Genomic DNA, 25,129 nt, shown 5'->3' on the forward strand with positions numbered 1-25,129 from the left:
TGCTTGTTTAAAAGGCAGATGCTGGGACCCATCCCTCATACAGGTGTAGTGGGGACATTTTGAGAAACACGGCCTATAAGGAAGTAGGTATGTTACATAATTTTAATCTCACAAAAACAAAATGTGCTAACCTCAATATGTAGAACATACTTTATTTACATTTTTGCTTAAATTATCACCTTACAGTGATAATTTAAATCAATTCCATAAATCAGTCTGGAAAAAGTGAGACTTGATTCCACATGAAAGATGACCAAGTCAGTCCCAGCCACTTGGGAGGCTGAGGCAGGAGGCCCCTTGAGCCCAGTTCAAGGTTGCAGGAAGCAGGTGAGTCAGGCACCATGAAAGGTCATTTGCTTTACAATTTTTAGTTTATTAAACTAAACTAACTAGTTTATTAAACTAAATGAAAGAAAGCCTGACAGTTTCCTAACATGGTATTTCTGATTTCATGTGACCCTTGGCTAACTGTTTTCCTTTCTATAATTTTATGCTGATTATGGAGATGTATTGCCATTGAAGAGTTTCTTTGAAATTTTAAGAAGTGCACAAAGAATAACAGGAGGCCACCACGTAAGAATTAGTGTAACTTTTTATTAAGATAGTATTGTTTTTATTAAAATACATGAAAATGGTTAAATTAAATCAAATTGTTCCAAAAGTCTTAAAATGACAATAATCCTGTCAGTTTCTTTCCAGAGGCAAGTGCTTTATACCACCACTATCTTCACTTTTCCTCCATATGGTCCCAAAATAGTTATCAGATTTAAGGGTTAAGCAGTTACTCATTGTGGAGAAAAACAGCATATGATGATTTTACTTCCTATCATATATATATATATATATTTTTTTTTTCCTTTTGCTTGGAATTAGTGATTGCCTAACCACACCCATTCTGTTTTTGTTTTTTTTACATTTGCTTTATCTTCAACGAACTGACTTATTTCCAAATGCCCCAAATCAATCAATAACCTATTTTTTTTTAAGAGAATGGGGACTCAGTATGGTGCCCAGGCTGGCCTGGAGCTCCTGTGCTCAAGCAATCCTCCTGCCTCAGCCTCCCAAGTAGCTGGGACTACAGGCACGTGCCACCATGCCCAGCTAACCAATTATTTACCGTGTTTCCCTGAGAATAAGACCTACCCATAAATTTAGCCCTAGCAGGATTTCTAAGCATTTGTGCAACATAAGCCCTACCCCAAAAAGACCTAGTGATGGGCGTGACTACGCAGCATATCTGCACAACCCACACATTTTGTCTCCCAGCGGTAAAGAGGACGAGCAGCCCTTCTCATCTGCCCCATGAGAGCTCTATTGCTCGACATGAGAGATTGGGGCCAATGGTTTTAAAGGAAATAGAGTCACAAGAAATTCAGGATGGAATTCGGGGTTTGGAGAGTTATGATGATGGTCCAGAAGAAGATTTAACTATATTTGAATACATGTAGATTGTTGTACCGTACTTAAAAAAAATAACACATCCCCTGAAGATAAGCCCTAGCGTGTCTTCTTGAGGAAAAATAAATAGAAGTCCCTTATTTTCGGGGAAACACGGTATATAGTTTGTTTTCTAAGCCAGCTATATAGCTGGACTATTGGCTATGTTGGATCCTATTTTCTGGATCCCATGTCATCCTCTTTTTTGGTTTGTGTGCTCCTTTCATTATGCTGAAGAATTTCCCCCAGTAGCTTTCCAAAAAGGCTATGTGGAGGTAACCCCTGAGTCTTTGCTTGTCTAAAAATTATTTTATCTCCACTCTTGGCATGGTTCCGTTGTTTTCAGTTCTTTTATTCTTTCTCTCTTTTCCTTTCCTTAATGGTGTCTAAAACTCACTAGGCCTAAAACCAAAATCAAACTCCATCAGAAAATCTTGTTATCTCCAATGTTAAAATATATCCTAAATCATGATTTCTCACTATGCCCAATCTGGTTCAAACTACCATCATCTTGCAGCTGAATGTTTAATTGGTCATCCTGTTTCTGTATTTTTTAAATTAGAAAATATTTCAAATAAATCACATGTGGCTTTATACTTTTTACTTACATAAAAAGTATGAAGATCTTACACACATAAACATATGGAATTGCTTGAAGTGTCTGTTTAGCATTCACTGTTGCTTTGCACACCAGCAGCTGCTTACTGCAAACACCTGGGACTGTAGCAAGTGACGTGTGTTCAGCCCACACACAGGGCAGGGAGTTAACAAATCTGGATAAGCCCCCACCAATGAGTGGTATACTAATACTCCAGCTTCCTTCCTTCCATTTCCTAGGTACCTCAGCAGTATTGAGCTTATTACCCAATAAGAACCTGCTCACTGATCTTGAACTGGCTTTCTTACCTTCCCATCTCAATTTTTCCACACTCCATTTGGTGCTTTCTGGTATGACCTACCAAATAGACTGGTTTCATTGAAATTTCAGTCTTGGGATCTGCTTTGGGGGATGCCCAATCTAAGACAGTAATATATTCATTTTCCTGCCACTGGACTTGCAGGCTGTTCTCAGTTTTTCAGTATTACAAACAAGGCTGTCTACAAACTTCTGGATATACATGTAGGTTTTCTCTCAGTATTTACCCAACAGAGGAATTGCTGAATTGAAGGGTATTTGACCATCTTCATTTTTAATTAATACCGCCAACATTTTACAAGTCTGACAATGGCAAGGACTGGCAAAAATTCCGTATGTGATGGGTGTGGAATGACAATTCAAGCTGCGGGGGAGAGGCACTGAGGTAGTTATAGTGAGGAATGTTTCACAATTGGTATTTGATATAGTCTAATTAAGACTAATGGGGAATAAACACATGCTTAGAAATAATTATCCCTAGGTCTAAAGTCAACAAGTCTTTTTTTTTTAATGTAAAAATGTATAATTGTTTTTAAGGGAGGGGTAACAACTTGAAATAAATCAGAAAACACCAAAGATATTAATCATTCTTTTCATATACTTCAAATTTGTACTTAATGCCTTTCTCCTCCTGGACATCGGAAAGAACACCTGGGTATCTATAAAAGAAAAATATGTATAATTATGTATCCATTAAAAACAAAGCTTCCCTGATTCTCAACCAAAAGGCATCAATAGTGTATAAAGTAAATAAAATTTTCCTTCCTTTTTCTCTTTATAACGGTAAGCCACTTTTGTTAAATTGGGTGATTATTGTGCAAATACACTACATATGCAAATGGTAAGAAAAAAATTACAAACTACATAGAAAGATAGAAAATGAAAAGTGTAATTTCTTCTCTTCCTTCTGATTCCTACTTCAATCTGCTAAACACTGTTAGCAGCTTCTCTTGTATCTTTCTACTCCATCACACTCAGCTAATATGTAATTTCTTTTTATTTTTCTTGTAGAGACAGGTTCTCACTATGTTGCCCAGGCTGGTCTTGAGCTACTGGCCTTGGGCAATCCTCCCATCTTGGCCTCCCAAAGTGCTGAGATTATAGGCATGAGCCACTGTGCCCAACCAGGATGTCTTAAGAACTTTTTGCAAATGTTTTACTTGTATCACATTTCTTGTGGAAGCAAAAGAAAAATATAATCTTTAGCTGTTTAGAGCATCACTGAAATTATTATGTGCCCTGCACAGTGACAAATTCACCATTTCTGTTTGATTAATGGTTACCACACTGCTCTATTTCCCTAATGTGTGGCAGACTGCAATTCCTTTACTAGGATCAGTTTATCTGATCTTCCTCAAATTCCTGGGCTCAAGCAACCCTTCTGTCTCAGCCTCCCGAGTAGCTGGGACTATAGGCATACACCACCATGCCCAGCTAATTTTTTGTATATATATTTTTAGTTGGTCAATTAATTTCTTACTATTTTTAGTAGAGATGGGGTCTTGCTCAGGCTGGTTTCGAACTCCTGACCCCGAGCAATCCGTCTGCCTTGGCCTTCCAGAGTGCTAGGATATCTGATCTTTACTATTCCCAATCACTTAGGTCTGTGTTCTTGCTAGCTTCTCATTCAAAGCCCAGTTTTCTCCACTGAAAACTGTTCACTGAAGCCTCCGGTGAATATTGTCATGTTTCCCCAAATCTTGGTGTATCTCCTCGGTGTTGTGCAGGCTTCACCCTGGTACGCTCTAGGTGGTGGTTAGCAACATCCCCTTTACGTAGACTGTGCTTGACCTTTAAATAGACTGGTTCTGTTGTGTGACATGTCTCTGAGCCTGTCTGTCAATAACGTTTTCAAACTTGTAAAATACACAGCATTGTGCCTAGCAAGTTAAGTGCTCCACAAATGTTACTCATTAACATTATTGGTTTGTTTTGTCCGCCTATTTTCTAAACTCAGTGTAGGCAGCAATAATACAGGAAAGCGTTTTAATATCCACAATATCCAAGTTGTAAAATAAACAGCATTGTGCCTAGCAAGTTAAGTGCTCCACAAATGTTACTCATTAACATTATTGGTTTGTTTTGTCCGCCTATTTTCTAAACTCAGTGTAGGCAGCAATAATACAGGAAAACGTTTTAATATCCACAATATCCAATATATTGCTGAGTAACAACAGGCATTAACCTTTTGTTTACTAATTAGAAATTATGCCGTTTGATAAACATAATTAGAGACATGAAGTAACAATAGCATAATGTTTAGGGAGAAGAAAAAGATGATTTCTCTACAATATATTTCAGAGGAAAAGCAATATTTCTATTTACCAACCATTTTCTAATCTATTTCTATTCTACTGTTTTAGTAGTAGTATAGCTTTTTTAAAGAAATGATTTTACTAGGCCAATTTTAAACCATAATTTTAGAGTCTTTGGAATGAGTCATGAAAAGTAACATTTACATATTTTCTTTTGTGCAAAATTCTCAAGAGTGTCAAGATTGTCAGCTAGTAGGACAAAAGCAAAGTATTGAGTTATTTCTAAAACCATGAATAACAACTTAAAAATCACTATGCTATTGGCTGGATATGATATGTAACCATTGTGTTCATGTTAATCTCTGTGAAACTAAAATTCTGTTTACATTGTTCTTCCCATAATATTCACTTAGTCAGTCTGTTTTAATAATGATTATAATTACTTCATAATCATGACTCCAAACTTTTCTAAAGTGCAAACTCCGCCTAAGAGCCATATTTGGACTCTGAGTCCAACAGGATTTGGAAATACCACCTATATGTTATGAACCATCCAGACAGAGACTTCCTTCTAGAATCTTTAATAATTAAGGAAGCCAATGAATATGAATGAACATAAAATCTGAACTGACAAAGGACTACAAGAATAATCCAGAGATAATTTGATGGAAGATAATTAGACGGAAGTCTAAGAAAGAGGTGAATAAAATCTTGAAACAGTTACCCATAAAAAGCAAATCACAATTAAAATCAAGACTCTAAGGAGGAAGCACAGGTTCAGGAGCAAAGGGATGTACAAATAACACGGATAAGTATGCCAGCATCCTGGACAGAAGAGGAAACATAAGCCCATCTAAAACCTACTTCAAGTTGTCCATTGATAAGGGGCATCTGTCCCAGCTCTGGAGCCAAACACTGCCTCCAAAGGCCTCTTTGGTCTTTATCTTCTTAGACTACATGGTCACACACAAGGTTAACTATAAGGAAAAGACTGTTTGGGGCCCATTACATAGAAAATGGCTGATATAAAACATGTGGGGTCATTGATTTGGGTGGGGCCTAGTGTAAAATAGTCTGAGATAGATTTCTTCCAGGCAAGATTAATGAGAGCAGAGCCTTAGAGGACAGGCTGGCACGGTGCTATCAAAAGAATAATTGCACAAACAATGACCTATAGGGGAAAAAGGCAGACACAAAGTAATATCACCTTCCTCTGTTAATATTAACTTCTGCTCTTAGACTTCCATCACTGTGGCTTCATTACACTCTAATTTTATTCTCCCTTTGTCTCACAATAGTTCTTTCTTTCATCTTTATTTCTTCATACTAGTACTTTTTCTTTTTTAACCAGGAAGTATGGTGTTAATAAAAGACACTGTGTTTGAACTGAAAGCTATAAGCACAAGACGACTACCAACAGAGATAATGGGGGCCTAAACCGGGTAGCTGTGGGGAAGGAAAGGGGAAGTAGAGAATGACCAAAGTTCATTTCTGGACAGTAGAGAACAATTCCAAGTTCCCCAAATGTAGAGATTTGGAAAGAATGCTGCTCCAGACTTGAGCAATGTCACAGATCTCAGTGACAAAGTACATCTACTTTGTCTTCTGAGGTTTCCCTTTTCTCTACTTAATGAAAGACCGACCTAGTCCTGGTCTCCCCCTAGGGAATCCCTCCACGCTGTGTTAAAGGGTGCTATGATGTTAGTACATGCCTAAACACGAGATGACCATCACATGCCACAATGGAGGAAAGAATCTTTTGTTTTCTTCCACAGCCTTGTTTAGAATGTCCACTTTGGGCCAATTTCCTTGTTCCTCTCTCAATCTACTCTCCATTAAAATTTTCTAAAACATTTAAAATCCTTCACAAACTCTTGCAAAAAATAGAAGAAAGCACTTGCTAACTCATTCTGTGAGGTCAGTTTAGCCTGACTCCAAAGCCAGGTAAAGTCATTAAAAAAAGAAAACAAAACAAAACTACAGGCCAGGCGCGGTGGCTCACGCCTGTAATCCTAGCACTCTGAGAGGCCAAGGTGGGCGGATTGCTCCAGGTCAGGAGTTCGAAACCAGCCTGAGCAAGAGCGAGACCCTGTCTCTACTATAAATAGAAAGAAATTAATTGGCCAACTAATATATATAGAAAAAAATTAGCCAGGCACGGTGGCGCATGCCTGTAGTCCCAGCTACTTGGGAGGCTGAGGCAGTAGGATTGCTTGAGCCCAGGAGATTGAGGTTGCTGTGAGCTAGGCTGACGCCATGGCACTCACTCTAGCCTGGGCAACAAAGCGAGACTCTGTCTCAAAAAACAACAACAACAACAACAAAAAACACAACCAAAAAAAACACTACAGACTAATAGAGCTTCTGAATATAAATGTAAAAGTCCTCAACAAAATATTAACAAACTAAATCTAACAACATATGAGAAGGCTTATACACCATTACCAAAGTGGAATTTATCCCAGAAATGTAAGATTTATTTAACATGAAAACCAATCAATATAAAAGACCAGAATGATGGTATATTCAAATGTTAATTAGTATAGAAGACAAAAATCCATATGATCATCTCAACAGACTCAGAAAAAGCATGTCACAAAATGATAGAAATACTCAACAAACTAGAAATTGAAAGGATCTTCCTTAATGTGATAAAGGGTGTGTATGACAAACCCACAGCTAACATTATCTTTAATGATGATAGAAAGCTTCCTCTGTAAGATCAGGAACAAGATAAATATGTCTGCTCTTGCCACCTTCTAGTAAACATTGTGCTGGAGGGACAAGGCAATTAGGCAAAGAAAAAAAAATCCAGATTAGAAAGGAAGCAATAAAATTATCTCTATTTGTAGATGACATTATACTGTATATAGAAAATTCTCAGGAACCTATTAATAATTAGAATGACTAAATGAGCTAAGCAAGGTTGCAGGATAAAAGATCAACAAATAAAAATCACTTGCATTTCTATATACCAGCAATGAATAGTCTAAAGATAAAATTGAGAAAACAATACCATTTACAATAGCATCAAAAGAAATAAAATACTTAAATTTATTCTTAACAAAGAAGCATAAAACGTATATACTGAAAGCTATAAAACGTTGCTGAAAGAAATTCAAGAGGACTTAAATGGAGTGACATCACATGCTCAGTTTGGAAGACTTAATATTGTCGATATGGTAATACTCCTCTGAGTAATCTACAAATATATAATCCCTGTCTTTTTGGCAGAAATGTACAAGCTGATAGTAAAGTTCACGTGGAAATGCAAGGGACCCAGAAGAGCCAAAACAAATCTTGAAAAAGAAGGAAGTTGGAAGACTTGCAATTCCTGATTCAAAAGTTAGTAATCAAGATGGTGTGGAATGTACAAATAGATCAATTGAATACAACTGAAACTCCAGAAATGAACCATCACATTCATGGTCAACTGATTTTCATAGTGCTGGGACAACTACAAAAGAATGAAGGTCAATCTCTTCCTTACATATACATAAATCAACTCAAATGGATCATAGACTTCTATGTAAGAGTTAAAAGTATAAACTCTTTGGAGACAGACGAATAAATCTTTTTGAACTTGGATTGGGTAATGGTATCATTAAAGTGAAAAAGACAATCTAGATAATGGGAGAAAATATTTGTAAATCATACAACTGATAAGAGTCTAGTATCCAGAATTTTCAAAGAACTCTTAAAACTCAGTAAGAGAAAGATAAGCAAATTTTAAAAATAGGTAAAGGATTTGAATAGATATTTCACCAAATAAGATATATAAATGCTTAATAAACACCTGAACAGATGCTCTATATCATTAAACATTAGGGAAATACAAACTGAAACCATGGGATACTATTATACTTCATGCCCAGTAGGGTAGCTATACCCAAAAAGGTAGGTAATAAGTGTTGAGGATGTGCTGAAATTATAACTGCCATTCACTGCTGGTAGGAATGCAAAAAAGGTAGTCATGTTGGACAACAGTTCAGTAAGTCTTCAAAACGTGAACATAGAGTCCACACGACACAGCGATTCTTCTAAATTATAGCCAAGAGCAAAACAGACACAGTTGGAGTACTGTACCTAAGCCAGGAGGATGATGGGAACACAGGCTTACTGTATACAGAGACCCCCAGCCTCTCCAGAACCCAGGCAGCCAGAGCACTTCCCTCCAGGCAGAAGCTGGGAACACTCTTGACCAGCTCAAGGGGAAAGATCTAAAGCAGGCAACCTCATGCCCGCCGGGTGTTTTTGCTGCTGCTGCTGCCTGTCCTGCTTGGCAGCCGACTCGTTCTGGGCCCACAGTGCGCATATGTGGAATGTGTGCCACACCCTCCAACGGTCTGAGGGACAGTGAACTGGCCCCCTGTTTAAAAAGTTTGAGGACCCCTGCCCAAGAGGAATGAAAACATACATCTACATAAAAACTTGTACATTAATGAATATTCACAGCAGCATAATAGCCAAAAAGTAGAAACAAACCAAATGTCCACCAATTGATGAAAGGATAAATAAAATGTGGTATATCCATACAACAGAATACTTTTAACAGAAAGGAATTGAGTACTGATAGATATTACAAGATGGATAAACCTTGTAAACATTGTGCTGAGTGAAAGCAGCCTATTTCAAGAAAGACCACATTATATGATTGTGTTACTCTGCAAAGAGTTCTGATTGAGAGCAATGTGATAATCAGCAATCTAAGCAGAAGAGAAAATATATAAGGTATGACAAAGTAAAATAACTTATTTTTACATAAATATGTATGAAATTACTTTTCTAAGTAGTCACCTTTTGAGCCTAAGCAAATGCCTGTACTGTTATTAATAGTTCTGATAATTTTCAGTTTTCTTTAGTTAAGAGCCCAAGAAAATCAATCAATCTACTCGATGAAAGACTATTACTTTATAGAGTAATGGACTGCTATTCTAAAACTTGGCCATCCATTTATTCAGACTTGGCTCTGAATGTTCCTTGAGGAGGCCTTTCAAAAACAAACCCACTCTCAGAGAAAAATGATTAGATAAAACTGAGAATATTTGCAAGAATGTGCTAAAAGCTGGTCTAAAATTACTGATATAATTAATCTTTTACTTTTATCTCTATAGCCAACAGCTGAAAGGTGGTTTTAAGCTGAAATGCTGTGAGCTTTCAAAATCAGGCAGCCTCACGCTACAGTCACAATTACATGGTAAAGCAAATGTAACCTCCTCTCCATCATCACCTGCTACCACCTTAATCTAAGTCCCTTCATCGTTCACCTGAACTATTCCAGCTGATGGGTATTCCTAGTTTACTCTTGTCTCCCTCCAGTTCATTCTCCATAAAGCAGCTAGAACAGGGTCACTCTTTTCAGAACCCTCTAAACTTGCACTTGTTCTGACCCCTGCTGGCCTCCCCCTTGCTCACAATGCCCCTAGCGGCCGTCAGGCTCAAGGAACAGCCAAGACCATTCTTGCCTCTGCACTATACACACACACACACACACACACACACACACACACACACACACACACACACACACACACACACATTTAAGACAGAGTCTCACTCTGTTGCTGTGGCATCAGCCTAGCTCAAATTCCTGGGCTCAAGCAATCCTCCTGCCTCAGCCTCCCGAGTAGCTGAGTAGCATGTGCCACCATGCCCAGCTAATTTTTTTTTAATATATATATTTTTAGTAGAGACGGGGTCTCGATCTTGCTCAGGCTGGTCTTGAACTCCTGAACTCAAATGATCCTCCTGCCTTGGCCTTGCACTAGCTATCTGATTCCTAGAATGTGCTTCCTACTCTTTGCATGGCTGGCTTCTTGCTATTTAGCAAAGGCATCACTCTCCAGAAAAGACTTCTCAGACTACACAGTATCTACCATATCATAATGTTTCAGTTGTGTGTTTCACACACATCTGTGTGTGTTTTACACACACATTCTTTTGATGTCTGTCATTTGCCACCCTTTCCCCTACTAGACAGAATGTAATCTTCTGGGAAGTACCAATAGCAGGTGGCTGGCCTGGTAAACACATTTCCTCAGTACTCAGCACTGCATCTGACTCTCCTAGAATGAAAGAATGACTAATCATATAGATTTCAGCAAAACCATTAAAGCATGAACATTTCCAAGTCCACTAAAGCAGATTTCCAAAAATTTCTATAGAATTTGTCTATAAAACATACTACTACTGTGAATTCAATCTAAAAAGACATGTTGGCCGGGAGCGGTGGCTCACGCCTGTAATCCTAGCTCTCTGGGAGGCCGAGGCGGGCGGATTGCTCAAGGTCAGGAGTTCGAAACCAACCTGAGCAAGAGCGAGACCCAGTCTCTACTATAAAATAGAAAGAAAATAATTGGCCAACTAATATATAGAAAAAATTAGCCGGGCATGGTAGCGCATGCCTGTCGTCCCAGCTACTCGGGAGGCTGAGGCCGAAGGATCGCTTGAGCCCAGGAGTTTGAGGCTGCAGTGAGCTAGGCTGACCCCATGGCACTCACTCTAGCCTGGGCAACAAAGAGACTCTGTCTCAAAATAAATAAATAGAGCTTCAGACTAATAACATTATACTTACTCTGGGAGAAGTTTATATTTCTTCAAATCAATTTCTGGAAAAAATGTGTCACTTTCAAAGTCCTGCATGATCCTTGTCACAAACAGTTTAAGATGGCCTGGTTGATTCATGGCTTCCTTTGAAAGAAAAACACATACACACACAGACACCATCAATTTCCTTAATCTGTGTTAAAAGATACAGAAACTCTGAGATTCCTGTTTAAGTTTATACAATGTATTAAAGACATGCTTGTTACTACTAAAGCATACCATTTTTTTTTTTAGTTTTATTTTTTTAATTTATTTTTTATATTTTTAGTTGGCCAATTAATTTCTTTCTATTTTTAGCAGAGATGGGGTCTTGCTCTTGCTGAGGCTAGTCTCGAACTCCTGAGCTCAAATGATCCGCCCACCTCAGCCTCCCAGAGTGCTAGGATTACAGGTATGAGCCACTGCACCTGGCCTAAAGCATACCATTTAAATATCCTGTTCTTTAGTATGGGGCCCTGCAAAGTATGCCTTAGTTATATTGTGAATGGTACTAATCATTGCAAATAATTATGAGACTGAGTTTAAATGTATTATGACCTCTAGTTTACTTGTAAGAACTCTAGTTTGCTTGTAAGAAATTTAAGCATTCAGTTTTGTTGTTTTCTTTTGGCTGTTGTTTTAAAAGTTAAGAATCCTAAATTATCTAATTAATTTATTTTTTGAGATAGTCTCACTTTGTTGTCCCAGATAGAGTGCAGTGGCATCATTATAGCTCACTGCAACCTTCAACACCTGGGCTCAAGCAATCCTCCTACCTTAACCTCCAAGTAGCTGGGACCATAGCCTCTTACCACCATGCCTGCCTACTTTTTGGTGGTGATGGAGTCTTGCTCTTGCTCAGCCTGGTCTCGAATTCCCGAGCTCAAGCGATTCTCCCACCTTGGCCTCCCAGAGTACTAGGATTACAGGAGAGAGCCACCTTGCCTGGCCAAGAACTCCAAATTATCTAGTTGTTCCCCACAGAAAAATCTATAAGACAGTATAATTTCACCTAACAACTGAAAACCCAAAGGACATATTTAGTACACATACACAAAATTTAATAATGTTTCTATTTCTCAGGAGATAATTACAATGCTAGTAGGAAGGTAATTTATTCTGCCTCTTGTTGGTAACAATTGTATTTGGCCGTATATTGTAAATGACTTTAGTAATTACTGCCTATAGTACTGTTGATAGTTTCTATAGAAAAAACTGCCCTGGAATTAATGTCTTAAAATTCTCAAATATTCTACCAATTCTTACTGTACTAAAAATTAGAAAAACTAAATAAAGCAGTCCCCTGTTATCTGCAGTTTAACTTTCCACAGTTTTAGTTACCTGCAGTCAATTATAGTCTGAAAATGTTAAATGGAAAATTCTAGCAATAAACAATTCATAAGACTTAAATTGCACGCTGTCCTGAATTGCACACTGTCCCGAGTAGTGTGATGAAATCTGTTGCCATCCTCCTTGATCCTATGTAGGACGTTAATCATGTTTTTGTCCAGAGTATTCACAATGTCTATGCTACTTGCCCCCCTGGTCACTTAGGAGCCATCTGGGTTAATGACTGTGGCAGTAACGCAATGCCTGTGGTTCAAGGAGTCTTATTTTGCTTAACAATGGCCCCAAAGTGCAAGAGTACAGATGCTGTCATATGGCTATAATTGTTCTCTTTTATTATTGTTGTTAATCTCTTACTGTGCCTAATTCAAAAATAAAACTTTATCATAGCTATGTATGTCTATAACAAATTATACATACATATATAGGGTTCAGTACTAGCATTATACATACATATATAGGGTTCAGTACTTGAAACCACAGTTTCAAGCATCCACTAGGAGTTGTGAAATGTATCCCCCAAGGAAATGGGGGACTACTGCAGGACTACCTATACAGAATTTGAAGTTTTATATTATATCAATGTTAATGATACAAGGTAAACTTTCTCAAAAGGGCCAGATGGTAAATATTTTAGGCTTTAAGGGCCAAAAGCAGCCATAGACAATACTAACAAATGGGTGTGGCTATGTTCCAATGAAACTTCACTTAGAAAAATAGGTTGGTACACCTAATTTGGTGCATAGGAAGATATGTCTGAATGATCTACAAGCTGTAAATATATCACTTGAAGGTTCTACTTCCTTAGCATTTATCTATATACAGATTTACCAAATTATATAAACACACTTAAGTACATACATTGTTCAAAATATGGTATTGAATCATCCAAAATGTGATCGGTATTGAACTAAATAAAGAAGTAACTTGTTTTCTTAGAAGAAATTCATATTTGGATGAAAGATCAAAGAAAAATGTCCATTTCCCCTATTACAAATGGGGAAAATAAGAGGTTGTAGAGACAGTAAGCTAAGAAACAGTTTTTATAATCCCATCTAGGATCCTGGCATATCTCTTCTTTCTAAAATAATTTTAATGCCTATGTCACCAAGTGCCTATGTTACAAGTCTCAAAGGGTAGAAATTGATTTTTCTTCCTTTTCATAAATGCTAATCTTTCATTAATGTTTTAAAACAATCAAAGAATTCTATTTATTATCCTCAAAATATTTTAAAGCTGGAAGTCATTTGGTATTAAAAAAAAGTTCTCTTTTACATACAGTTTTTCCTTATGTTTCAAAATTATGAATCCTTCCCCTATGCCAAGCATCCTCAAACCATGGCTTGCGGGCCACATGTGGATGTTTTTGCCCATTTGTTTTTTTATTTCAAAATAAGATGTGTGGTGTGCATAGGAATTTGTTCATAGTGTTTTTTAAACTACAGTCTGGCCCTCCAATGGTCTGAGGGACAGTGAACTGGCCGCCTGTTTGAAAAGTTTGAGGACCCCTGCCCTATGCCCTTACATTATATGAAAATGACAAAAAGTTTTCTGCTTTTAACAAATTCATATACATCTAGCTAGTGTCCATCAGTTGAGAACCCACTCCCTTCCTCAGTAAGAGATTTATTTACCCTGGAAGAAGCAGCATAACTCAGTGTATCTAGAGTAAATCCAGAGAGCAGTAAATAGTACAGTGCAAGTACCATCCTCAGAGAAGGATTGAGAATGGATTTCAAATTGGAAATATCAACTATTTGATTTGAAAATTGACTAGTATATGGGGAGATGTTAGTCAAAGGATATGAAATTTGTTAGGATAAGTTCATCTATCTATTATACAACATGGTGACTATAGTTAATAACAATGTATTGTATTCTTGAAAAATTGCTGAGAGTAGATTTTAATTGTTATTACCACAAAGAATAAGTGAGGTAATGCAAACTTAATTAGCTTGATTTAGCCATTCTACAATGCATACATTTCAAAACATGTTGTATACAACAAATATACACAATTGTCAATTAAAAAGATAAATAAAAAATAGACTGGCACAGAGTAAGACATTTACTTTTGTATTTTTACTTAGTTTGTATGATAGTATCAAACAATGAATAATTTAAATTGACAACATGTCTGATTTATAATATGGATAATGGGCTGTTTGCTATGCTCATGGCTTAATTTTTTTAAGGTTCAGACAATGGGTTATGTCCTGTCTCCTCTATCCCCTTTTAAATGGCAGGGAAGCTGAAACAAAGTAGGATAGAACATTTCTTTACATTTACAAGTAATTTTACTTACCTTATAAACAGCACTGCCTCCCACTATCCAAACCATGTCTACTTTATTTGCTAATTCTGGTTGTTCAATAAGTTTTAAGGCATCATCCAGACTTTTAGCAACAAAATGAGCTCCTTGTGGAGGTTCCCTGAGGTTAAAAAAAAAAAAAAAAAAAAAAAAAAAAGAACGTTTTTGTAAAACCCATCCATATCATTCAAATAATCTGGATAGAAAACAGTGATTACAAAACTAAAATCATCATAAATATGAATCCTTTAAACAAAAAGCAGTTAACATCAGTTTGGCTAATGACCAGTAATTCAACTTACATTTGTGGATATGGTTCACAATGAATCAAAAAACCATATATGATACCTCATGGTATCTCTGGTGGAAGAGAGAACAGTAGTTGTCTCTGGAGGGGTGGGATAAAGATTACCTGGGACAGAGCATGAGGGAAGTTTCTGGGTGTAAAGGCAATATTCTGTATCTTTAACAGGGCTTGGGTCACACAGGTGTGTGTATTTGTGAAAACTTACTAAATGTACACTTATGACTTGTGCATCTCATTATGTCATATTTGCTTCAAAAGAAACAGCTGTAAAGAAACACTGAATTCTAGTTAATGATATGAATGGTGAAGTATTAGGGGGAAAGTATACTAACATCTGCAATTTATTTTGAAATGCAAAAACAAACAAGATGGCTGGCTGGATATGTGATGAAGCCAGCACAGTAAAATCTTACTGGTAGAATCTAGGTGGTGGGTATACAACTGTTCACTGTCAAGTTTTTTCTGTATGTTTGAAAATTTTCACGATAAAATATTAGAAAAAAATGTTTGAATGACTGCAGAAAAGTTTGGAATGATACTCAGAGCGTTAATACGTAGTTACCTTTGGAAGTGGGAAAAGGATTTTTACATTTCAAGCAATCCAGAAATGGGTGAAATATTAAAAAATGAGCTGTTATTAGTTATGTAATTAAAAATCCAAAAGGGAAAAAATTATTTCAATGTTTACATTGACTAGCTCAATCTCTCCAAAACTCCAAAACTGGTGGGGTTTTTTTTGGGAGGGGGGAGCGGGGTGCTCTTCCCTTCATGTAAGAACTAGGCTTTCATAGTAATTACATGTAGAACAGAAATTATAATTCAATGTCAAGTTCTTAGTCTGGTGCTTTAAAAAGATTATATAATTGCCTTTAAATCAGTAGTTATAACAATGATTAATCAAGAACTAATGTAGACTATTCATTCTCTTGGTTCCTCCTTCTCCTTCTTTTATATACTTATTTCACTCTTTGTAATTTTTAGAAGTGTTAGGCTAGAGCAAAGAATATACTTTGTTTCAGGCTGGAAAAAGACATGGAGGCCAGGGAGAAGTTAAACAAGCCAAGGTATCAAGGCAGTTGCAGGTTGGACCGGGCTGTTCTTGGAGAGAATTGAATCTAGAAGATACAAAGATTTGGAGTTGGGGGAAAAGACAGTCTAGTTAACAAAGTCTACAATGACCAAAACAGACTTATGGCAGTTTTAGCAATTGTGGCCGTTCAAGTCAGAATTGAGGACAGGAGACAGAATAGAATGGAAAATGGTGATTTAGGAACTGACATGTGAGGACAGTGTCTTGAAAATGGCTCAGGGATTAGGTGAAGACTACTTCATTGCCCTTTTGTATTGAGTCTGGAAAAGAAAACAAAGAAAAGGTTAAAGATTTGTTTCAGATTTAAGTTATAGCAAACAATGGCATGGAGGAAATGCTTCTGCAGAATGTTATTTAGTAGTTTAGAAATAAGTTTCATAGGAAACACTGAACCTCGAGATGAGTAAAAAAGAACGAGCAAAAATTTGAGCTAACGTTTGAGTTCATCAGCTCCTTCACAGCACAAATCCTAGAAATTAGTATAGTAAATAGGTTGGACACAGTGGCTCACTCCTATAATCCTAGCATTTTGGGAGACAGAGGCAGGAGGATGGCTTGAGGTCAGGAGTTCAAAACCAGCCTCAGCAAGAGTGAGGACCCCCCCCCCCCCAATCTCTACAAAACATAGAAAAAAAACTAGCTGGGTATGGTGGTCTGTGCCTACAGTCCCAACTCCTTGGAAGGCTGAGTGAGGTAGGAGGATCACTTGAATCCAGGAGTTTACAGCTGCAGGAACTATGACGATGTCACTGTACTCTAGCCTGGGTGACAGAGACAGAGTGAGACCTTGAGCTAGGTGTGACCTAGTGCTGCTGAGATTGGGGTGTGAGAAGGATGTGCATTCTCTACCTACTGGCCCAGGCTGTGGCCATGCAGGACGCCCCCACACTCTACAGTGGCAAGGCCTCAGTGTGGCTGCTACCACCCCTCATCCAAGTACTCTGCCTTGGTCTATCCACCATGGCTGGGGCCTGCTCTCACAATTGGGAGGCTTGAGCACAAGCCTATCCAGTACAGCTTCACCCCTCACTCCTGAGATGGAGCACACAGCCCAAGATCCTGGGGATTGTTCAATCTAATCCAGCACGCTGGGCACCTAAGCACTCCACCCAGGGGGCTGATGTTGGGACTAAACTCCCGGCTGCTACCACCTCAGCTGGAACCAACCTGCAAGCACCACCTGTGGATCTGGAGAATGGCCCACCCACCCCATCTCAGGCAATGTCAACATTAACGTACACCACTTGGGACCCAGATAATTGGCCTGCCACTGCTATTGCTACCCTAACCTTAACACTTGTACCCCCATAATGCGCTAAAAAAAAAAAAAAAGTGGACAAAGGACATAAATAGACATTTCTCAAAGGATGACATAGAATTAACATTTGATCTAGCAATCCTACTACTGGGTATTTACCCAAAGGAAAAGAAATCAGCATTGAAGGGATACCTGCAATCCCATATTTAATGCTGAACCATTCACAATAGCAAAGATATGGAATCAACCTGAGTGTTCATCAATGGATGATTTCATAAAGAAAACGTGGTAAATACACACAGTGGTGGAAACAACCCAAGTACCCATCAGTACATAAGTGGATTAATAAAATGTGGTATATGTATACCATGCAGTAGTCAGCTATAAGAAACAATGGTGATATAGCACCTCTTGTATTTTCCTGGATGGAGCTGGAACCCATTCTACTAAGTATCCTAAAAATGCACATGTACTCACTAGCAAAATGGTTTTACTGATCAACACCTAAGTGCACATATAGGAATAAAATTTATCGGACATTGGGCAGATGGGAGGGGGGAGAAGGGGATGGTTACATACATACGTAATGAGGGCAATGAGCACCATCTGGGGGATGGACACGCTTGATGCTCTGACTAGGGGAGAGGGGGCAAGGGCAACATACGTAACCTAAACATTTGTACTCCTATAATATGCAGGAAAAAAAATATACATGGTGGAATACTATTCAGCCAAGAAAACAATGAAATCCTGCATTTACAGCAACATGGATGGAATTGGAAATTATTATCTTAAGTGAAAGAAGCCAGGCACAAAACCAATATTTCATGTTCACATGTCCATGTGGGAGCTAAAAAATTTGATCACATGGAGGTAGAGTGCAAAAATAGGTAACAGAGACTGACACTCGGAAGATTAAGTAGAAGTGGGGAGGATGAGGAGATATGGAATAAAAGATACAAACATACAGTCAGAAGGAATAAATCCAATGTTTGCTAGCAGAGTAGGGTGACTATACTTAACAAAAATGTATTGTACTTGGGTGATGGATACATTAAATGCCCTGACTCAATCACAATGCATTATATACATACAGCAAAATTTCCCATATACACCATAAATTAGTACAAATAAAAAAACACTCATGTTTCATGGGAGGTCAAAATATCAAAACAGGAGTTTGGAATAAGTTTCTCACGGGTGACTTTGAGCTATTCAAAACTTCTGTGGAGGAGGTAACTGAAGATGTGGTGGAAATAGCAAGAGAACTAGAATTAGAAGTAGAGACTGAAGATGTGACTGAGTTACTGCAATCTCATGAAAAAATTTTAAGGGATGAGAAACTGCTGCTTATGGATGAGCAAAGAAAGTGGTGTTTTGGAGGTGGAACCTACTCCTCTTGAAGATGCTATGGTTGTTGTTGAAATGACAACCAAAGATTTAGAATATCACATAAACTTGATAAAGCAGAGCCACAGTTTGAGACAACTGACTCAATTTGAAAGAAATTGTATTGTTGGTAAAAAGCTATTAAATAGCATCACATGCTACGCAGACATCTTTGGTGAAAGGAAGAGTTAATTGATTCAGCAAACTTCATTGTTGTCTTATTTAAAGAAATTGCCAAATTTCAGCAACCACTAACTTGATCAATCAGCAACCATCAACACTGAGGCAAGATCCCCCACCAGCCAAAAGATTATGAAACCCTGAAGACTCAGATGACTGCTAACATTTTTTTAGGCAATAAAGTATTTTTTCACTAAGGTATGCAGTATTTTTTTTTTAGACAAAATGCTATTGCACACCTAACAGACTACAGTATTAACGTAAATTTTTATATGTACTGGGAAACCAAATATTTGTGTGACTATCTTTACTTTGATGAATAGATATATAGTCCCTGTACCCACCCAAAATCATGATGGCAGAGAAATATCTCAGCAGTGGCCACAAAGCATGAAAAGACATACAATGTGCAGAGGATGCTATAGGAGAATAGAAGGGTAGGTTGATGAAAGAACTCCTCATGGCATGATTTTAGCACAAGCACAGACACGACACACTGCTATAGAATTGCTGAAGGTTATACTAGTTATTTTACCACAAGAAAGCTCTGAGAAAGTTGAAGGAAGAAGAAAAGTAACCTGCGGTGAGCTTTAAAATACTGGGACAAAGGAACAAGGTGCCAAAGATGGGGAAAAAAACCACAATGTAGAATACAGGGGGAGAGGAGAGAGTTGATTTAGGTAGGAGGAGATTTCTGTCTCAAGACTGCAAGAATAAATTGATATGTTAAGGTGAAATGAGATCAGTCTGTTCAGTGTGATCTTATGAATGTTAATATTTTCTATAAGCTGGAGGCAGAGCTGATATTTGTACCCTTCTGTGTGCAAGAAACTTTATATACAAAATTGCAGTGAATCTTCAAAAGTGTTATTATTAATTCCATTTAGTAGGTAAGGAAATTGAGGTTCACAGCAAGACTTATTTGTAACCTGCCAAATGCCGCAAAGTTACTAGATGCCATAGCACATATAAGAAGCCAGGTCAGTCAGTGTTTGCTATACCAAGTGTGTGAGTGGTGAGGAAGAAGAGAAGGTATTAATCACTGTGGAGAATATGATAGTGAGATCACAAAAATTATTACACCATGCAATTTAGTTAACTTTCATGGATTGGATGGAGACTATAATGTGTCATATGGAAACAATTAGGGATTTTCTAAAGATGGTGTCAAGACTACAGCATGGCAATAAAACAACTTTAGCTTTTGGTTCCAAAGACTTTAAAGAGATCACTTTACAGAGATATAAATCACACATCATACAATTCACCCTTTTGAGTGTATGACTCAGTAATTTGTAGTATATTCATAATATATACTGTGCTCAATATATGTGTAGCACTGACCAGCAAGTAGGGAAGGACAAAAAAATGAACTCTGATAATTTTTAATAACTGGTGCCACTACTTCCCTGGCATGCTTGATAATAAAGACTTTAAGTTTTCTCAGCTTAAAAAAAAAAAGTAAATTAGAGCAACACATTTTATATATAAATATAAGTAACCAAATCCAATTACATACACCGCAGGGGCGGTCATAATGAAGAAATTAGACTCACCATTTGAGGAGAAATGCTGGCTCAACTGAACAACTCCCCCACTGAGATTTCTTTATGTTTGTTTTAGCTCAAAGCTAGCCATAAATAAACTTGAGTAGTATTCAAAAATGTTATTAAAGAGTATCTGGGAATGGCAATATAGTCTGTGAATCTCAATTCTACCAAGGAAGAAGAAAATCAGAATATCCTAGCAACCAGGAGAAAGAACAGCATGAAGATGGAAGCAGATGGCAAGATGCACATCACATATTCCCCATCACCCAGAGGCAATCAATGCAAATATTCGGATGCACTTTCTTCTAGGTTTTTACCTATGCCATTCCAGGAGGAATTTGGGAGAAAATCTATGTAAGCCTGAATCCCCTTAGCAGATAAGCTGTGTAATGTTTTTTCTTTCCCATGGTGTTAACCTGGCTAGGCTACAGTCCCCAGATCCCTTATTCAGACACTAATCTAGGTGTTGCTGCAAGAGTATTTTGTAGATGTGATCACATCTACAATTCATTGACTTTAATCTGGGTGAGCCTGATTCAATCAGTTGAAAGGCCTTAAGAGCTGAGTTGAGGGTTTTCTGAAGAAAAAATTTCCCTTGTGTAGCTTTAGCCCTTGCTGAAGAGTTCCAGCCTGCCCTTCTTGATGGCCTACCCTATAGATATTTGGACTCACCTAGCCAGTCTCTGCAATTGCACAGGCTAATTCCCTACAATAAAACTCTTTAATAATATATATACATACATATATAATATAAATATCTTTTACTAGGTTTGCTTCTCTGGTGGAACCCTGATTAATATGCACACATAGGAAAGGAATATTACAAACACTGTTCTCAGGCAAGTAGTGTCCCAGGACACTGCATGTTTTTTTTTTTTTTTTTTTTGGTGATTACATTATTAATTTAAGAAAGTGTGATTAACATGCCAGCCCCAAACTTTCCTTTGGGTCCAATTTTGATCAAAGCCCTCCCCCTAAAAGAAAAATCTCCTAAGTCCAGGAAGTTGTTTTAGTGGGTTAGGACCAATGCCATCAACAACAAAAATAAACAAAATAGAAATCAGAATATATCACACATGGAGTACATAACATGGAAGCCATGGTAAATGTCAAAACACTGAAATTGACTTCTTAGGCAGTGTTAATGTGATTATCCTTCCACCTCCCAGCCCCCTGGGCATTTCCAGGCATCAGCAACTATCTACTGCAATGTTAGATGGGAGGGCAGGAAAATTCGTAGCACAGGCCAACTGGAAACACCCCCTCCTTCCCAGGATCTCTAGGACCATTTCAATACTTTGAAATTTGTTACCTTCAGACACTGGGTAACAAACAGAAGTATAAAGTATTACTTGGGTATTGTAGCTAACTAGGCATAAGATCATGACCTGTTTTAACTCATAATAAAATTCATGTCTTATTACATTTAGGGCTGGATCCAGAGGGGATTGTTACTTAATTTTAGCAAGTCCTGAAACAGGTATTTTGATTTTATGTGAAACTATAAAAAAATTATGTTACAATACTTACTTGAGTTCTCTACTAAGAACTACATTAATTCTGTCCTTTAAAGGTCGACTCTTCTCGGGAATGGAGAACCAGGTCTTCCTGCCCATAATCACCAGATTCTGTTTGCCTATAAAATTATATAGAAAGGATATTTTGAGGCTATATATATTTTTTCATATGTTAATATATAGCAGGTCTTCAAATAACATTGTTTCACTCAACATGGTTTTGTTATAACGTTGATGAGAAAAATAATTGATTCCTGGCTTGGACCACTGTCTGTGTGGAGTTTGCACATTGTCCCCATGTTTATGTGGGTTTTCTCCAGGTACCCTGGTTTCCTTTCACTTCCCAAAGATGAGCACGTCAGGTAAATTAGAATGTTAAACTGACCCTGTCTGAGTGTGTGGGTAGGTGTGTGTGAGTGTACCCTGAACTGCCGTTCTGGCTACCCACAACCCTGAAATAGAATAAGCCGGTAAATAATTATCTTACTGTTTTTTATTAATCTTTCTTACATGTATGTATAGCTCGCATTTATTTCAATATTTAATATTAGAAGTTTGGTGATTTTTTTGTGACAAGAAATATGCCACAGAAGCTTAACTCTTTATATCAATTAGCCTATGGTAAAATGGTTTCATTATATTCATACATTACTTCACTTAAAGTCACAGTTTCCAAGAACCTATCCATGAGTTTAAGTGAACACTTACTGTATATATGTGCATAGATATGATTGTCATTTTGGCAACTAGTGGATCTCCTTTAAAAAAATTAAAACTTATGACATTTTTACCAAAATTCACATTTATCACTCATCACCTAAATATAAGTATTTTTCCCTTGGGCTTTATCCAATTTATATCTAATATTTAGTTTTAATCCATTCTAATTATGTAATTAGAATCACCAAATTCTCTGCCAGTGACCTAAGTACCAAATACAACGGTCTTGTATCTGTCTCATTAAATTTATGTATCATTTGCTCCTTTCTGTTTCCGTTTTCTCTGCCATTCCACCTCTTGTGACCATAAATACACATATCTGAGATTTTAATTGGGGTATCCTTCCCCCCCATATTCTTTTCCTTGGTTATCTCCTTCTCTCCAATGGTTCAATTCACCTAGTTCCCCGTGCTTGGAATTTTCCTTGATGTCCTACAGGTGCCCTGTCATTACAATTGCACACTGTTCTCTACTCTTTTATTCTCTACGTCATCCAAACTCTCAAACAGAAAATCAGAGAGTTCATCCTGGATGTTTTTGCGCATCACTTTTAAATTCCAGGTGTTCTAAAATCGAGTATCAAGTAATCTTTTTAAAAATGTTCATCCTCTCTTCTCCACTGCTCTCGTTCAGGCGTTACTTATCTCTTCCAGCAGCTGTTCTAAAGGCCTCTTCTGGTCTCCTTTGGGAGCGCTAACCTCCACTGAAGCCTCTACCAAATTGCCAATTTAGCCCAATACCTAAATTGTGTGCCTGCGCTAAATAAGGATGCAAAGAAATATTTAAAAAAAAAATGGTTAATGAACCTTGAGAACTGCATACAGATCAACAGTAAGAGAAAAGTTCCATTAACATGAAACACTTTCCATTTTATTAACATTTGCATTGGTAGGCTTCCTCAGTCAAACAAGACCCTTCGCGTACCTCAATTACTCAAAAATTCCACATTACCTTCTACTGAAGAGGTGGTGGTCATTTTCTGGAAATACCTGAATTCATTCCTACAAGTTAGAGAAACACAGCGTTACTCAGAACATTATTCGTGGGCTCGAGCTCTAATGCGCAGGACTAACGGTGCCCTGGGGGTTGGGGCGGGGGTGTTCCTCCAGCGCCCGGACTTTGCTCTAGTACAGGGCGCCCAGGGGCAAAGGCCTCGCGCGTCAGCAGGATCCGGACCCAAATCAGCAGCTTGGCCAGCAGGCGCCCACCCACTCCAGTCGCTCAGGTGGCAGGTCCCACCCCCTCCTCCCGCAGCGAGTCGGCCCCGGTGCACCCCGGCCCAGGTGCCCCGGTCAAGGGGGGCCTGCGCCAGCCTCCGCCCTCCACCGGCCCGGAAGCTACCTGAGTGGGGGCCAGGGCAGGTCCCCGTTCTTGCCAATGCCCATGTTCTGGGACACAGCGACGATGCAGTTCAGCGTACGAACCATGGTGGCACCAGCAAAAACCACCCAGCTCACTCGCGCCTCTCAGAAGCCAGACCGAGATTGGCGCGAAACTGCGGCCGCCACGCCCCCTCGGCCCCATTTGTGCAGCCGAGGCCCCGCCCCCCGCCCCGGCGCACGGCAGGGTCGCGGCGTGCTCGCGCCCGCAGACGCCCGGGAACTGCGGCCGCGGGCTCGCGCTCCCAGTTGGGCCCTGCCCGGGGCTGCCACTCCCTGCCCTGCAATGTCTCGCCCGAAGCCTGCGTCCGGCGGCCTCGCTGCCCCCGGCCCAGCCCCTGCAGGGCAAGCAGTTTTGAGCAGATTTTTCCAGTCTACGGGAAGCCTGAAATCCACTTCCTCCCCTACGGGTGCAGCCGACAAGGCGGACTCTGACGCCGCAGCGCCCCCAGCGTCCACTTTCCCGCCCCAGTTGCTGCCGCACGTGGTGGGTTGTGTCCAGGTCGGGGCGGGGCCCTCGGAGAAAGGGGGCGGGGAAAGGGGCGGGGCTGGGCTTGTGTTTGTGTGTGGAGAGAGGATACGGGCCCTTTGCGGAGAAACCGCGGGATGATGGGGCTGGAAGAGAGATGGGCGGGGCTGGGGAAGGAGAGAGTGGGAGAAGCCCAACTGGTCTATACACCACATGTGGGTCAAAGGTTTTATTACCTATGTGGTAATAGACTTGAAGCCAAGGTCACACGGGTTTTTTCTGGCTGGCCTGAGGAGGGGATTCAGGTCTTCAGACTCCCATTCTGTTGAGAGGAGGGAAACTGTGGGCAAGGGATGCATCTTTTAACCTCCATCGTCCCTCTTTTCCCTGGATTGATGGTTGAAGAGTTTTACTTTTGT

The 25,129-nt window shown here is 38.9% G+C and overlaps 2 protein-coding genes across 3 annotated transcripts in view; one reads left to right on the top strand and one right to left on the bottom strand.

Moving 5' to 3' along the window:
* Positions 1 to 579: 579 nt before the first annotated feature.
* Positions 580 to 24,341, bottom strand: DHFR (dihydrofolate reductase). The gene is made up of 6 exons (XM_012766813.3): positions 24,204 to 24,341; positions 23,814 to 23,863; positions 22,156 to 22,261; positions 14,846 to 14,972; positions 11,183 to 11,298; positions 580 to 3,012 (listed from the first exon to the last, which is right to left on the bottom strand). The coding sequence occupies exons 1-6, from the start codon at positions 24,287 to 24,289 to the stop codon at positions 2,934 to 2,936; spliced, it is 564 nt and encodes a 187-aa protein (XP_012622267.1). The 5' UTR covers positions 24,290 to 24,341; the 3' UTR covers positions 580 to 2,933.
* Positions 24,240 to 25,129, top strand: part of MSH3 (mutS homolog 3) — a 181,933-nt gene continuing 181,043 nt past the window's right edge. Inside the window, exon 1 of one of the 2 annotated variants that reach the window (XM_020290125.2) lies at positions 24,240 to 24,728. In XM_020290125.2, coding sequence (XP_020145714.2) covers positions 24,240 to 24,728 — 489 coding nt within the window. The remainder of the gene's footprint in view (positions 24,729 to 25,129) is intronic. The other variant, XM_020290126.2, reaches the window with a different exon arrangement.

The sequence above is a fragment of the Microcebus murinus genome, chromosome 11 (assembly GCF_040939455.1).
Source record: "Microcebus murinus isolate Inina chromosome 11, M.murinus_Inina_mat1.0, whole genome shotgun sequence".
NCBI classification, from domain to species: domain Eukaryota; kingdom Metazoa; phylum Chordata; class Mammalia; order Primates; family Cheirogaleidae; genus Microcebus; species Microcebus murinus.